Raw genomic sequence first — 17,340 nt, 5'->3', positions numbered from 1 at the left:
CCCCCTTGAGATTCTCACTGCAGAAGTCCAAACAAAATATGGAAGTTTATTTTTTTTTAATGGCTCAGAATACTGATCTCTGCTCTACAACAAGCTCTAAAAGCAGCACAGGTCACATCTCCTTTTATTATTGCAGCTCTAAACTGCGGCGACAGAAACTGTGTCAATACACGGAAGGCATGAAGTTAACCTTTAGGGCAGTATACATATGTAAGATTTGAGGAATATAATTTTGAATTATTCCTTTCCAATAAAATACTCCAGATTACATTTTTTTCTAGAAGAAAGGTATCAAAAGTACAATCTTTTTACCTCACACTACAGAGCCGATTAATTTTAAGACCTGCACCTCACGAGGTAACATAGCGTGAAAGAAGTTCTTCCATACAGGATCGGAAAACATGGGGAGGAGTAAGGCAAGGATCTGAAATAATGGTACTCTTTCTTCACAGTTTCTAAAACTTATTTAATTTTCATTACAGAATTCTGGCTAAGGAAAAAAAAAAAAAGTCAGAATAATTTGTCTTTTTTATACAGAAATTGAAATATTTTCCATATAATCAAAATAATTAACTGCAGAAGGTTTCCCTACCATAAGTCATGTTGTACTTCACATTTCTACATTTTGAGCCTTCCCGGAATTAACAGAGATAAATGCTTTAAAACAGAATAGTCTGAATCCCGTATGCTGGCCAGCTGGATTTTGTTAGCATTTGATCAGACCAGAGTTCTCCTATGCTTCCATTTTAATTATGTTTGCAATTTTTCTTTTCACGAATGTTTGTGATACAAACCAACACAAATAGGAACAACTGTTCTCACTGGGATACTCTGCTCTGGGGGAAGCACCTCGGTACATCAACCTCGTGTACTGTTGGCTGAAGCTTAGCTACGGACAGGGTGAAGTATACTATACCCCTGATGACCAGAAGAACTCAACATTTCAGATTGAGAGGTTATAAATAATGGAAGTTGTTCTTACTAATCACAATAATTAGTATTTAATTACTGGTGTATTATTTAATAATACAAGACAGACATTTCAGGAAAAGGTGAGCTGCCATGTAGTCACATTCACTCAGCTTTTTTCTTCCACGCGTTGCTCCCTTTTAAACTCCATTTCCTGAATTCAAGCCAGAAACAAAAGAGTAACGCAATGATCAGACTGGTGAAAAAGATTTTTTTTTTTCTCCTTATAGACAGCACTCTTTTACAAGGCTCCTGCCTACAGCTTATTTCAAGGCAATTTTCCTGTAAGTTGTGGTAAGACATCCCCGCCTCCCACGGGGAGCCCGTGGCGCTGGCAGACTGTGTGGTCACCAGCTAACACGAGCAACGGGTGGAAGAAACTGAGGGACTCAATTGGAGGTTAAAGTCAGCTGCACTCAGTGGCTTCTTTCCTTACGCTGGGTAAGAGGAGACTACAGGAAAAACTCCAAATAAACTGGTCAACCACATGAAACATTTCAAGGGTGAAAGCTAGTTAACTACTGGAGACTGAAGGAACCTTCCATCCAAGGAGCTTTCATAGCAAAGCCGAGAGGAGCAGGCTTGCCCAAGCGCCACCGCCGCTCCACCATGCCCCAGGAGATTCAGCTGACACAGCTCTGCTGCTGTGAGAGGATGTGAAGAACAGAAAGCAGAAATACTCTTCAAACCAAACGTCAAAGGAAGCGTAACTCAGTGTGTGCTCCCCAACTACTTTAAGCAAACCCTTGCGACCAGAGTAATAGTAAGTCAGGTAGAAACATTGCTGGGAGGGAAAAAAAAAAAAAAAAAGAGAGAGAGATAGAAATGAAGATAAAAGCAGTAAAAATAAACAAACAGAGGAGACATTTTGCTTTAGTTTTGATTCTGGAAAAATAACTCCCTTGCCATGACAATACATCTTACTGCTCCTTGAGAGCTCACTCCGTAGGAAGTCAAAGCAATTGCCTGGCAAAGATATCCCAGGTCAGACAAAGGGGCTCAACTTGTCATAAAATTTTAGAAGCTTACTATCTGCTATTCTTCCAGAAGCTACCAAAATTACTGTAACTAATAAGTACTATCTCTCATCTTAAAACTTTATTATAACAACCTTTCAGCAGCGTGGCTGTAGCTGTTATAAAGCCCTCATAATTTAGTCCAGACACTGAAAATAAAAACACTCAGATTAAGGAAATATTTTTCCCTTCTAACAAAAGAACAAAGAAAGTTCTACTATAAGTACTCAAACTATTTTCCAACACAGGACTGAAGTCATTTGGTTTCAGCATTCAAAATGCATTCTCTAATTTAAAACAGATTTTAAAGAAGTTCTACAATTTTTCTACTAATTACTGTGTTTAATATGGACGTTTGACCGCAGAGTCTATTATTTTTGAACAAAGCATTTTCACTAGTGACACTGTTCATTCCACTGTGGATAAGGGTCCGTCATAATTTCATTATAAGCACCTACTTTAGGATGCTTATAACTCAACAACAAAAATACGATCAAGGTTGAAACATGACATGCAAGGTTCCAGCCCAGAAGCAATCCTTATTTATTATGTTTTGAATCAAAACTTACAAAAGTAATACGTCGTCTTTTCTTGAGCTCTTAAACTGCAAAAGAAACACAATGTACTCTTGCTATATTATCCTCATAGCCTTCTAAGTTATAAACACAATCCAAATAATCAAAAATAACTCTTGGAGACCGAGAACAGTGCACATTAAACAAGCATTGTAACACCCTGAACATCATTTTATATTTGCACATTTCTGCTACTTGATAAATGTATTTTGTCATGTAAGATTTTAAAGAAAAGGTCTTAGAGTGACAAAATCGGTCTCAGTGTGACAAAATCCCATTTGTAAGTGAATAGAGATGATTGAACACAAATACCTTAGGCCAACAACTACAGAGATTATGTTTTGGAACCGGCATGTGAATAATTGGATCAGATAAACACTAACATTTTACAGATTTTGAGAGCCACCTCTTGTCACCATGGACAGTATGGGAAGTGATAAGCTACTCGTCCTTCTTATTATCGAACTGATTAACATAAACATGTTGCACCCCGAGGAATTGCTCCCAACCTGAATTTAAGCTTGATGATTGCTGAGTGTGTGTTAGACCTGATGAAGGTTTCACATCCTTAAAAACATGAGTATTTTTCCCGACTTATACCAGTTGGTCTAAAAGAAAGATACTATTTTTCCCAGCCAACACTGCTTCTCGTACAACCTTACACTGTCATGGCTACAGCAGCACAACTCTTAGGTGAAGAAAGAAGGTTTATAAGGATTTTGTGCAGCATCACCAATACTATTCAGGCTGTAGTTAAAAAGCATCTGGAAATTACATTAGCAATGGTAGACCCACCTCCTACCTCTCATCCTTCCTTGCTGGCATAACCCTTTTTCAGGGCCATGCTAGGAGGCAGATGAAGAAAGAGATTCTTTCTCTAAGAGCAACAGAAAAGCAGCGATAAAGAACTAAAGAAAAAAAAAAAAAAAAAAAAAAAAAAAAAAAAGGATTATTCTTAAGTCATCTTTATAAACAGGAAACTTTTTAACGAATTTATCCACCACAATAATAAAGACCAGTTGCAGATTCCTTGCACGCTAGAACTATCTTCTAGGAATGAATATGCACTAATTTCATATACTTTGTTAAAAACAAAAAATTATTCTCAGTCTCCAAAAGCAGAGGCACACGCAGTGGGTGAAACACCTTGCAGAGAGCAGCTCAGACCCGGAGCTCACAACACACCAGAGCAGCGGTATAAAGCAGAGCAGAGACGAGCACGAGCGGGCAGGCGGCCCTGCTTACCTCTGCTGAACACCTGCATCACCAGCTGCTCCCTCCCTGCTGCCCCCGAGACAGTACCCACCACAGGAGCAACAGCAGCCGAAGGCTTCCTTCAGCCATCCAGGGCTGCTGGAGCTAGAAGCCCGTGGCCGTGGGCCACTGGCCAAGGAAGCAGCGACACGGAGGGAGCCCCCGCCACGTGCTCCCTGCAGCGCACGCACGAAGAGGCAGCGCCAGCTGGGTCTCAGGAAGGTATCACGGAGAAAACCGGGAGATTTTCGGCAACATGACATGAGGGAATGGCCTCAAGCTGCCCAGGGCAGGGTCAGGCTGGCTCTGAGGAAGGATTTCTGTGCAGAAGGGGCTGTTGGGCGTTGGAATGGGCTGCCCAGGGCAGGGGGGAGTCCCCGGGATCCCTGGAGGGGTTGAAGAGTCGGGCTGAGCCAGCGCTGCGGGATCTGGGGGAGTTGGGAAGGGTCATGGTTGGGCTGGAGGAGCTTCAGGAGTTTTTCCAACCTACATGATTCTGTGACTACAAAACTAGCGTTACAGACCTTTGCAAGTAAAAGTGCTGGTGAACGTTCATGCAAAGGGAATTTGTTACGCAGGCGCAATAGTGTCTTCTGGAAGTTGAGTATTTTGGCCGTAGAAATGCTGAAAGTGATTAAACAATAACATGAATTAACTTCTTGCTAAATCTTTTGGAAGATTTAGCTTTTTGGAAGTTGAGTTGTCTTGGCTGTAGAAATCCTGCAAGTGATGAAACAATAACATGAATTAACTTCTTGCTAAATGGTGACTGTTTGATGTGCCCTACTGGTAAACTTCTTTACATGCACTTGTATAACCCAAAGCATCCAAGAGTTCTCTTTTTTCCTAATTAAGTGAAGGGGCAAACCCTCTGATTTCAGGCTAGAAAAAGGTTGGTTTACAAAAAAAGTGCTTCAAAACAAAAATACAGCACTGGAAGAATGAATTTTCCTTATATATGAATAATCAATTGTGCTTCAGAATAAAGTAGGATGTTATTAATTAAATATAGTACCTTATCTATTTTTGTTAAAAAAAAAAAAGTGGTTTATGCTGCAAAGATTACCCCAGTAATTCCTAACTTTCTCAGCAAATAGTCTTAAAAGCAAGAGCTTATGTTGATATACATGGAGCTATTAAAAAAATTTAGTGTATTAGTCCCTGCTATTAAGTCAGCATTTAATTGACAAATGCCAGCCTATTTCATCATTATGGGACCATAATAAACCGTTTTTAAAACCAACTGGAATCAAAATGAACAAATTTCGCTAAAGCAAAGTTTCCCAGAATAAACAATTTAAAGATATATTTACTTCCTTACTCAAAGCCAAACGCTTCACAGTTCTTCAGCGTAACACACAACCAAAATGTGCTAGAGGTATCTCTCCTTCCAATCAAACATTTACCCTTCGCCACTGGTGAAAGGCAACAAGATCTCTTTACAACGTCTCGTCTTTTTCAATAAATTTTGCATGAAAACATGTTACCCAAGCACAAAGTTGCCTGCTGTCACATTGGAAGTATGATAAATGTTTAATGAAAACAACACCACACAGCTTGGTGTCAGACAACAGCTATCACACAGTCCTGCTTTGATCTGAACAGACACTTAAAAGGAGTTCTGAGTGCGCTTTGCACCACAGAACTCTATAACCTATATGCAAATTGGAGAAAATTATCATAAATTACTTCCTACTGCCTAGCATGGAAAGAGGTAAGGAAAAAAAAAAAAGACAAGCTCCAGGAGTGTCTGACTGCTGTCAAACTCTGAGAAGTCCAATATTCCCAATTTGCTTCCAATGTCTTCTGCCAAGCCCTGAAAAGCTCATCAACAGGCATTTCTCACCCAAGTACCGTCCGCAGAACCCGCTGGGACGCTGCCAGCGCCGAGCACAGAAAAACGAAACTCCACGAAGGCTTTGGGTAAATGCCACTGAAAAAGGTTCCCCTAGACAGAGGGAGCACAGCAAATGTTTAAAGACGTAACACATGGAATTAAAAGGAAAAATTAAGACTGTCTGAAAAACAAACTCTTCAGCTCTGTAATATCTGTCGAAATATTTCAGAAGCTGTGAAACTGTTAATGCGCAAATGTAGCAATAGCCTTATTAAGTATCAGAAATTAAAATGGAGGTCGGGTTTGATTAATGGCACAACACTTCTTTTTTCATAACAACTGAGAAGCTGCTCTTAATTTATTCCATTAAAAATTGTCAAAAACACTTTAAAGACCAATCCAAAATTCCACTGCTAAGAAAGCTAGGGTGAAACCCATAAATCTAGTACAAGTTATTTAAAGCTAACAAGTTTTTAGTAGGGTTTTTGCCCCCAGTTCAACAATGAACAATGATTCTTCCAAACAGCATGTCTCAATGCCAGAGCTTGCATGTTTTTAAGCTAATCAAGACTTTATAAACATCCAAATTCAACAGCACGCACACGCAGGTCACGAAAACACATACGCAAGTTGTTTTAAAACAAGGGAATTGAAAAAAAAAGCATAAATAAAAGGTGAATGTAATGCTTTGATAAAAAAAAAAAAAAAAAAAAATCAGTGGAAAGATAGTCTAGCGGTATAATTACGCGTTTAAGTAAACCTGTACTATAAAACACTTTGCTTTTGGAGACTCGGGCACCTGAGGATCACTAGCATGCAAAAGCTGCTGGTCTAAAAGCAGGATTTGGGAGCGGAGAGAACTCCACAAGTGACGGAGCCTCCCGGCAGCTGCCAGCCACGATCCGCAGCCAGCAGGTCCAGCCCGCGGAAGGCCAGGGAAGCACCAGGACCACGCCACGGCCCCCAGCACAGCCAAAAACCCACCCTCCCTGCCACAGACGTACCCGGTCTAACAAAGCCTCGAGGCACTCCACGCTGAGATTCACACCTCACTCTGATCTAGTCCTCAAGGCATGATTTAACACAACTACATTTTAGAAATACTAAAAATATAGGGATTTTCCAGACTTGATACCACCTTAGAAGAATCCACGTTAGGAACGGGCACTTACGTCGACACTTTTAAAAGTACGACGGGAAAGATCTCATATCTAAGACAAAATATACTTGTCAAATAAACCACCTTCCAACGTCTAGAAAAAACACCTCACAATCTATAGTGCCTTTTTAAAAGGCCACCGATGTCCAAGACCGGGGATATAGTCTAGTTAATGCTATATTAGCAATTCAAATTCCATACAATAAAGAACAAAGCTTCCAGACTGGACTGCTGCGTTGAGCTTTGAAGCCAAAGAAACGTGGGAGGGGAAAGAAGGGTTGCTCTGTTTCATTACAGGCAAATAATTGCTGCTTTCCAGTGAACATGATGTATCACTTCTTAAAACAAGTCACAAAGGAAGGAAAAAGAAGGAAACAAAATGCGAGTCGGGTGCTGGAAGTCTAAAAAGACAGTGATGAGGAAGTATCCCCGAGGTGTATAAAATAAAAATTACATTCTGGGACTAGCTGGAAGCCTGCTTTAGTCTCATCTAAGGGGACACCAGAATAAAAACCGTACATATACATCACATTTGCATGTCAGGAAAAGCACGCTAAGACTCCTTCATCTTAGGGGGGTCAATGGTATGTTCTGAAAGGATCAGAAGGAACTGAAGCTTGAACCTCTTCCAACCACAACCTTGTAGTAATCACCTCAAGTAATACTCGTGCTGTTGTAACAGGAGAAAGCTGTTTTGCCTACCTGTAACTCATCTTTTCTGAATATACTGCTTTCAATAAATTAGCATTTTGATCAATAATCTAGACTGTATCTAGCACAGACAGGACGTTTTTAAATAGGAAGAAACGATTCTGTAACAACCCGCCCTGTCAGTAGTTCAAAACTTATTTTTAAGTATATGTTTGTCTCTAGAAATCAGTGGAATTCAGCTTTAACCAAATGACCAGTAAGTTTGGGGTTTGGTTGGTTGGGTTTTTTAAAATCAGACTGTAGGACAAAGTACATCATTATAATTCCAGGAGGACTATCACTAATTTTCCCATAATCAATCAAAACCACACAGCAAGGTCCTACCGTGAGACCTCAACTCCCTTCTCGATAAGCCACTGGAAACTAAACCCAACCTGCCCTACGATGCAGAGATAAGGCTCTTCCCTTTTTATTCAGTGGCCTTTTCTGATCAAAGTTCCCCGTTTTTGTTTTTTTTTTTTTCTTTTAGCCCAGAGTGCATATGCTTGCGTAAGACTCATTTTTGCAGGGGAAAAATAAAAATGAAACCAAGTGAAGAAAAACAGAAAAAGGGACAGCCAAATGTAGGACCTGATAAACTACTTTGGTAGAACAATGAACACTGAAGTTTTGCTTTTTTTTTCAAATAAACAAAAATTTAATTTAAGAAAATCACTAGACTAAAACTTACTGCTAAGAACTAGACACCAGATGTTGACTACGCGTTATAAAGTTTTGCAGAGTTAACAGAAAACGACAATGCATCACAAAAATCTATATTTGTCCTTATTTTATCAAATCAATTCTATTTATAACACTTCATAATGTATCAGCAGATATAGTGTGCTCTGTAAAAATTCTGACGGTGTGGTAACACCTCGATATACCGCTCCTTGGTTAAACTTCCATGAGGAACAGGAAAGCCAACCATGTGTGTGCTAATTACCAACCATGAGCACTGGTAGAGTTCTAGTATACAGGAATGGTCCAAAGAATAATGCACACAACACCACTACTGCAGTCATGGGTCATAACTAGAGAACAATATCGTTATTACAAACGGAGAAATACGATTTGAAACTTGGCCTGGGAGAGTGGATGAATAGAAAAGGCTGCAAGGCCAAGAAAGTGCTTTTATTTTGGAAATGCTGGCAACAGTTATTCAGAAAAAGCCATACCATTTATTGATTTTTATTATATCCTTCCAGGCAATAAAGCACTTTCTCCCATGCACTGCAACAGAAACAAACAAACAAACAAAAAAAAATTAAAATAAAAAAAGGAACACAGTTCAAACAACTACTAGGAGATCAGGAGACCAAAGCAGCAGAAGCAAACTGGTTAGTTCAGATTACCTGCAAAACAGAAGGAAAAATAAGTAGCACTGCAGTGGCTGAGTACAAACTGGTTAAGCTCATTTCCAGCTACCTGCTTGTCATCAGCTTTATTGTGTCAGCTTTATTTTGTAAAGAGTTTTCACTGGAAATGAAATAATTCTGATAATTTAAAATAGACCACTTTTGAATGAAGATTTAGGGTGGGCAACTGGGACACCTTCTGAGTTTGTGTTGCTTTACCTTTTGAGTACAAAACTATTTCAAAGCTTGGTAGACCGCTCTTAACACCAGGTTTTTTCACCACGTACTGTCAGATGCGGTAAACGAGCTTCCCAACCCAAATTCAAAGCAGCTGTTACCACAATCTCCCTCCATAATGGCCGAACAAATAGTATATCCCTTAAAACATTTCAGATTGTCAAGAAGAGTTCAGCTGTTCTGCTACAACTGTAATACAGCCCGTCTCCACAAAACAGCCGACGCTTCAACGTTCAAGAAGTTCAGTGCTCAACCTCAGAGAACCTTCAGCAAAAAGGAGACTGCCAAAGGACAACTGCATTATTACAGCAGAATTTTTTACTCTTGAACTCTCTCTTGAGTTGTTTACTGTGAAGACGAGATCACTCTGAAAGAACCTAAAGCTGTCCTGATTTAAAACCAAACACAAGCCTTTCTCCCCTCACACCTACAAACATACATAAGCCAAGCTCAGAAAATTATCATTGGAGTTCATATAAGCCACGAACAAATAAAACCATTTGCTTTTTTTAATTAGTGCAAAAATTTCATTTTGACTGTTCCTCCTCTGACATGAAGAATCAAGTCCCAAATATATGACTACTTACATCAAATAACCTGCAGCGCTGGCAAACTGAAATATCTTCCTTTATGCAAAGTTAAACTATAAAGTCAAACAGCACCCGGTAATTTATATTCCACCTTCTCACAATCTGGCTTTTGGTTGATCTTCATTATAGGTTTAACGTAGCCATTTTCACTAAAAACATTCCAAACTTTTGAAAACTATATCTGGCCCTTGACGTGTCTTGGAGTACCTGTGTGGATCTCTTCCAAACACAGAGATCAGAGGGCTATTTTTCCCTCTATGGATCCCCTGCTGTTGGAATTTCTAGAGAGGTTCTATAGAATGATGTGACTTTTAGTGCTGATCTAGACACTAGATTTAGAAGTTCATTCACTTGGAGAGTCATCCACAACAGATTCCGTGGTACGTCACACCCAAAGGTACACCTGACAGTCATTTTTTGTGTCCATGAAGACTTTCTTCTTCATACTTCAGAGAAAAAAAAAAAAAAAGTAGTGAACAAGTTGAAAAAACAGCACCACCACTATGTAAGTTACAGCAGAATATGCCAGGAGGAAAAAATAAAATACTTAATTTTTGCCTGTCCAAATTGGATCAAACTTAAGAATAAAACCACCACGTTTTGAGGAGGCATCACCTATCTCTACTGTCTCTCTGATGAAGAGAGCTGACGGAGCAAATTGTTTTAGTGCCTCCTGACTACTTGAGCCTTAAGTCAGCGGCGTGAGCGGGGAAGTTCGAGCCGAGCAGTGACCCGTTGTGCTGCGGCAGAGCAGCACCAGTCACGGAATCTGCCAAGACCCTCGGCGGCAGAGACAAGCTATAATAAGAGTTATAATTCTAACCATACCCACAAAAGGACATCTGACACCGCTACAAGACAAAACCCCTAAATTATAACATATGCCCTCAAAAAATATCAGCAAAACCAACTCGTTACCTTCTGCTGACTACAGCCAACTACAAAAGGCCTTACAGTTACTGGAAAACAAAAAATTCTATCTTGGTGCTTCCCTCAGAAATGAGCATCACGACAGAACAAACGAACCATCAAATCTCCCTGCTGCAGCTGAAACCAAAGAAAAAAAAAAAAAATGCCAGAAGTCAACAGATTATCCAGGCAAAATGTTCACTCAGTTTGTGCTGTACCATCCTCCCTCCCACACACCTATAAACTAAGGACAGGTAAGCTTGTGGTGAAGGATGACTTCTTTTTCCTTTATGTTTCACCCACAAGGAAAAGAAATACATAAATAAATGATACAGAGGGAAGAAAGCTGAGAGCTTGGGAGGCTTGAGGAAGCCTCATACAAAAACACAGCTACAAAAGACCTTGCTGGGCCTCGTTTTTTTCTGGAGCACACACAAGGCAAAGAGAAATTACGCTACCTCTTTTTTCCTACACACATGCATTTAGGGAAAAGTGCAGGTTCCTAATTCACTCTCACTGGGGTCTATAAGAGAATATTCCGTAGACAAATAATTATGCAGTAATTGCAAACAGCAATGGCATCAAAGAGCTCTGTCTTCTCTCTGTATTCAAACATATTGCTTTGCAAAGCCTTGAACAAACAATACCATGATGCTGATACAGTCTCAATCTTCGAAATGACAAATAACTGTAAAGGGAAAAAGCTTCTCAGATCCATATTCTCTGTACAGATATACTTTGATCACTGTTTGATTAAACTGAAAAACACGCCGTCCCCCTTCCAAAAAGTTTATGAAGCAGAGATTATATCAACACCACCCCAGGTACGTTTCATTCTGTAGTCTGATAATGCTCCCGGTAAGACAGCCCCGCACAAAGCCAGGACCTGAGCTCAGAGGAAAGTGGGCTGAGGTCATAAAATGTTTCTATTCTCAATTTGTACTCTTTGTCCTAACTACCTTGGAAACGACCCAAACAGGGCATTTTGTTTTCAAATTTAGCATAAGCAATTTTCTAAGTTATCAAAATATAAAGCTAAATTGCTTACTTCCAAAAAAATTCCGGGCACTTCTTGTGTACTTCCTACAGCTCTCTGATATCGACCGTCGTTATAAAAGGACATGAAGTCAGGCAGTGTGCTGACAGAGTGCTGCCACACACCCCGGCGTGATTTAAGATGTGCTTCTCCACAAAGTCCAGAAAACCTCTCACGCACCAAATGTGACGAGCTCAGTATGGATCCTTTCCCTACTTTTCTACTTTGATTAAAAAAAATAATAATAATTTTGGCTGGAACATCCAAGTTTCTCCTCAAGTCTTCTAGAAGAACCAAAATCTATTTGAATTTCAGGTAAATGGGTAAAAGGCATCCTGTTGTTGACTTATCAGATGTACTGCAAACATGTCAGGGGTTCTGTTTACACTGAATGCTACTGACTGCTGAAAACATCAGCCACAAGAAGAGATAAATAGCCCCCGTGGTTTGGTAATATGAGGAAAGTATCCCTTAAAATGAGTGGAAGATGCCACTCTTGAAGTTCCCAGCAGTCTTAAGTAAAGTACTACAAATAAGAAAAAAAACATGCAAATAGCTAATCCTGGATATTTACATAATCAGTGCTAGAACCACGGACATGGAGGCAACAATATGCAAGAGACACTAACTAGTACCAGCAAGCCGTAAAACCAGGGAGGTAACTGTGAGATACCTCCACAAAAGTGGGTGGAAGATGCTGCTCTAGAAACCCCCATTTAGCGTTTCAGTGGGAACCCACCAAAGGGAAATTAATGAGTGACACACCCGTGTCCTCCTCCTTGAAACCAACCCCGTGAACAGGGAAAAGCTAAACATCACAGTAAAGGCTGCAGGAGATGATGATGTATACAGCAGAGGTAATGACACAAACCGCCTTTTCTGAAATCTGTAAAACCAAGATCAACAATCCAAGTCATTTCAAGCAGAAAGTAGGTTGGCAGCAGGTGCTGAAAGGCAGAGTCCGTCACTCACCCGAAGCAAGTGCTTCTGCTGAAACTGCACTTTGAGCCCCAAGAGAAGCCCCATAGGAAATCCTGACAAGGGAGGGGGCGAATGAACAGTGAAAACCATCTCTCCGAAGGAAACGCTCTGTGTACTTTCCAATAGTCCTCATTTTTTCCTTAAATCGTGGTTAATATATATTGAAAAAAAATATTTAATCAATTGAAGAAAGCTATTTAGCATATTTGGAGAGAACTGTAAATTAAACCATCATTTAGTTTGAAATGTTGTCACATTTGAGAATTTTAAAATACTAAGAATCACACTATTCAAAGATTTTAAATCATTCCCACTCAGTTCATAGAAAGTATCATGTACTATCAAGCAAATGAATGAGAGAAAAGAAAAACAACACTAAATGGTTCCCTGTTTTTATTATACATTGTTTGTCATTTCACTTACCCATGCTTCGTGCCATATATCTCCTTTTCTTTTCCTTTGCCCTTCTCTTTTATTTTTTCTTTCTCTCTGCCTTTACGCCGCTCTCTTTCACGAGACCCGCTATGAGTTCTCCTATGACTGGATCTTTCACTACTTCGACTATAAGAACGTTGACGAGGTCTTGATCGTGATCTACACAAAATCCATAGTATTAAAATTTAGCAGTCATACATTTTTCACTGTCACTGTATGTCAGATTTCTTACATAATCCAAACACATTTTTAAATCATTCAGTAATGTAACACTTTTAAACAAAAACCTGCCAATTTATCAAAAGAGAAGTGAAAAATAAAACATTGCTTCTACTCTTGAGGAAGAATGCAAAATAGATTAAACCACACTACCTAGTATTCACCCATGAAAAAAGTAATCTGGTATTAGCACAGTAATCTTTGGAGCTATTGGAGAAAGAAAGGAAGGAATTTTTTTTTTCTTGAACATTAAACTTCCAATTCTTAAATTCTCATCAATTTAGCTTGGCAAATAAACAAAGAATTTACAGCTGCTATTAAGTGCTTGTATTTACATATTAAATACATTACTATTAATAACATTTTTCCAACAAAAAAACTGAAAAAAACAGAAGTGACACGTCCAAACCCCCATCTTTAGCCTGCTGAGCTGACACTTGAACACAGCTTCTCAATATCAAATTCAGATTTGAAACACACTTTGCAGAGAACCTATAAAAAGGCCAACCCTACAGGCCCAATAACGCGAGAAACTGCACACAGGTGCAAGGGTTTGTGCACATATCTGGTTCTTTGTTACAAGTTCCTACGCGGCTATAGGATACTCTGTTCTCAATCATGTTATCCATTCCTCTGTAATAAACGTGTGTTGTTACCGATATACTTGAATGAAAAAAGATCAACAAGCATTATGACAATATGACTGTTTCTATACGTATCCGAAAAAAAATTTTTCATTGCTCCTGAATTTTTTTAGATAATTTTCTACATCTTAATTTAGGATTTCTCAGGTATCAACGCATCTTTTCTGGGGTACACAAGCAGCTACAGACAGTGAACGTTTAGGAAAACGGCAGTGCAAGCTTGCGTTAGTTTCTATCACAATGTACATCTTCACAACAGTTCTGATGGCACCTCATTGAAAAGTTTCATTAAGTACTGAGAGGGTTGGGGAAGGGGGGGGGAAGACATTTTTTTAAAACGGTATAAAAAAAAAAAATATTTAGCACCACTTGGAATGCAAAACTCCAAAGGCCTTTAAAAGCAAAATCACACTGAAAAGCTCACTCGATTTAAAAGGCAACAACTGTTTAATAAAACTCAACAATAGTATAAGCAAAAGAAAATACTACATCCAGATGAAGCTATAAATTACATTGAGGATGAATGTTGCCATTGAGTCTGGAATTTGTCCAGCGTCCTGGGGTTAACATACCTATTCTTGCCACGGAGACTTTCAGACTAGCAGGAGAGGTCAGAGCCTCCGTTTTACGTTTCATTTAGCAGATGGCATCTCTTGCAACACAATATCTCCTATTATCGGGCACACTATTAGCACTAATACAATAGATCAAATTACCACTTAAGTGGCGTATTATGAACTAGAGAACATTTTCTGTCGCAAAATGGCTTCTTATTATGTCATCACGAATTAAAAAGCATCCATCCATTCTTTAGGCCTCGGGTAGAGGAAGTTTGGACCTAAAAAAGTATCCGGGATATTAGATCTATTTTTCGGTTGGCACAGACACTGGTTTTACAGGCACCATGATGAGGCAGGCACAGATTTACAGACATTCACTATTCAGAGCTAAACCATGATTTCTGAGAACTCTGCAGGCAAGATGCAAAGTCAGAAACAGTTAAAAAAAAAAAACCAAACCAACCAAACAACAACAAAAAAGCGCCCTGTAGTAACACAAATCACGCTCATTCGATGCAAGGCTTCTCCTTACTTAAGGGTGTAGAGTCCTTCAAACAGAACTGAGGAATCTAAAATATTTATTGCTAAAGCACTCTCTTTCTCAGCTCAAATTTGAGCTTGATTTCACATCCACCTTTTGCAGGTGCAAAATAACAGCAAATTCCGTGCAGATTAACTGGATGCTCAAATCCTAGATTTCTGTTCACTCACGTGTCTAGGTAGAACAATTGGCAGGTATAATTTATATACAGAAAAACAGCTTTTAAAAATTAAACATAGACTTGTATCAAATTTGTAATAATGACAACACTGACAAACTGCTAAACATTTTCTTTACGGAAGCCGTCGCTGTTTTTTCATTTGTAATCTTTTGCACCCACAAAATTCAGGAGCCTGGAGTGATCCCTACTCAATGTTTATCCTGTCGGGGTTTACAGTTATAGAAAACAGCTGATACAGCTTGTGTTCCCTGTCCCAGTCACGCAGGTGAGGCAGGCAGATGACTATCAACGGGATATTACAGTGAAGATCTTAACAAAAATGTTAAGTTCTACTCCACAGAAGCCATCTCGGCAGGACACGTTAAGTTCAGTCAATCCTTCAATTATCAGAGCAGTTGATCTGGGCTGTAGATCAGCCCAGAGCACAGATGCAGACAATCCAGAATTGGCTTCACGCAGAGCCAACTTCGGTTTGGTCAGACTTGTTAGCTCAGATAACAAGTTAGCACAGGCAGAAGGGTCTTCAGGGCAGCTCAGTGTCAAGTCTGGCTGGCTCCGTGGGCTGCAGACCCCCAGCCTAACCCAACCCCACTGCGATGCCCTATTTTAGGGGTTCTACAGAGAAAAGAGCGCAGGGAAAAAATGCTGCAAAGTAGATCTAGTGTATTCTGCTGCACCTGAATCAACTCGCAGGCTCTCCAATACATTTGTTCTTCGGTAGCTAAGCCGTACACGGGGTTTATCTGCGCGGCGCAGGACGGAGCAGCCAAGACAGGAGTGCTGAGGGATAGACACCAGCACACCCCAACACAGCCTCCTGACGGAGCGCCGGGCAAACACCAGCCACGCCGACCTGTGATGGATCCGCAGAGACAGCCTCGCTCCTCCAAAGATGAGTTTTCCTGGGGTTTCCATCATTATACAAAGTTCTTGGCAAATCCTGAACGTTTCGCTATTTTCCCTTAATGCCGCAGAGCTACAGCCCTCCCAAATAAAACGAACTCTGCTTGCTGAGTTCATTGTGTTTATTCATGTTGATTGCGAACAGTATTTCTAAAGCACAGATCAAGCAACACGGCTCCAGAAATACAGAAAGATGTACTAACCCCAGCCACAAAGAGGGGTCAAGTAAATAAGGGAAACTGAGGCAAAGAAGAAAGGAACAGTCGAACATTAATGCTCCCTTCAATTCCTGAATGCTAGTGAAATTCAGATTCCATTACTAATTTTTAAACTGGAGTAACAACTGTGTTTCCAATGATTTACAGCAATTAGTATTTCTGAAAAATCTTGTCTTGCATTAACCTTTCTCCTTCACAATCTATCCAAGCCCATAGTAACAAAGGACTATTAGATACGCCACTAGGCAGCCACGGAACACAGTTTTATTAACAAATTTAAGCTGAATCTCAGTTCTTGTTTAAACCTTGTACCAGTCTGAAAAAAAAAAAAAAATCTTAGGGACTTCTCACACAAGCAGAGACATGAAAAATTTAAAATTCATTTGCTTAATTAAGTAACAGCTTAGTATATTATGAATTAAGACACATTATATCATTTTTACCATGTTTTGATGAAATGAAGCACAAAGACTAAATATTTTAAGATAACAGACATAAGATGGCAAAAATAACAAACTTGGCAGTATAATTCCCTAGAACAATTTAATCTTACATGATAAAAGTTCTGCCAGCAATAAACCATGCAAGAACTGCTGAGCTTAAGCAGGTAAGACCACAATCTTCTTGATCTGTTAGTGTGTGCACTCTTAGAGCTCTCGGTTTCTATGAAGTGCCATAAGAAATGATGATTAGCCGTGGTTGAAGCAAAAGCTGCAATCGTGCCTTCTAGAATTCATGCAAGTGTACCTGCTTCAGCCATGAAAATGGACAAGCACAGAAATGTGTTGTCCAAACAACAATTCCCTCGTCTCGCGGGAACGAGTGGGAACTGCAAAACACTGAAGAAATGAAAAGGCAAAATGGGTTTTGCCTACAAACAGGTTTTCCCTGCATTCATCAAAACCCAAAATATAAGCTAAGGCTTCTTTCTGCCCAAACTAAAAAGCTTAAGGAAGGGACTGACCAAAAGAATAAGCAAAGAAGAGATTTGCTTTATCTTTTTAAAAAGGCTTAAGATGTCATCTTAA

At 39.6% G+C, this 17,340-nt stretch overlaps 1 protein-coding gene across 1 annotated transcript in view; it reads right to left on the bottom strand.

Moving 5' to 3' along the window:
- RSRC1 (arginine and serine rich coiled-coil 1) overlaps positions 1 to 17,340 on the bottom strand; it is a 156,884-nt gene that overhangs the window by 113,146 nt on the left and 26,398 nt on the right. Inside the window, exon 3 of the mRNA XM_026854947.1 lies at positions 13,035 to 13,205. Coding sequence (XP_026710748.1) covers positions 13,035 to 13,205 — 171 coding nt within the window. The remainder of the gene's footprint in view (positions 1 to 13,034; positions 13,206 to 17,340) is intronic.

The sequence above is a fragment of the Athene cunicularia genome, assembly GCF_003259725.1.
Source record: "Athene cunicularia isolate RWA chromosome 9 unlocalized genomic scaffold, athCun1 chr9_part1, whole genome shotgun sequence".
Taxonomy (NCBI): domain Eukaryota; kingdom Metazoa; phylum Chordata; class Aves; order Strigiformes; family Strigidae; genus Athene; species Athene cunicularia.
The sequence above is the reverse complement of the archived record's forward strand: the minus strand, read 5'-3'. Positions and strand labels throughout refer to the sequence as shown.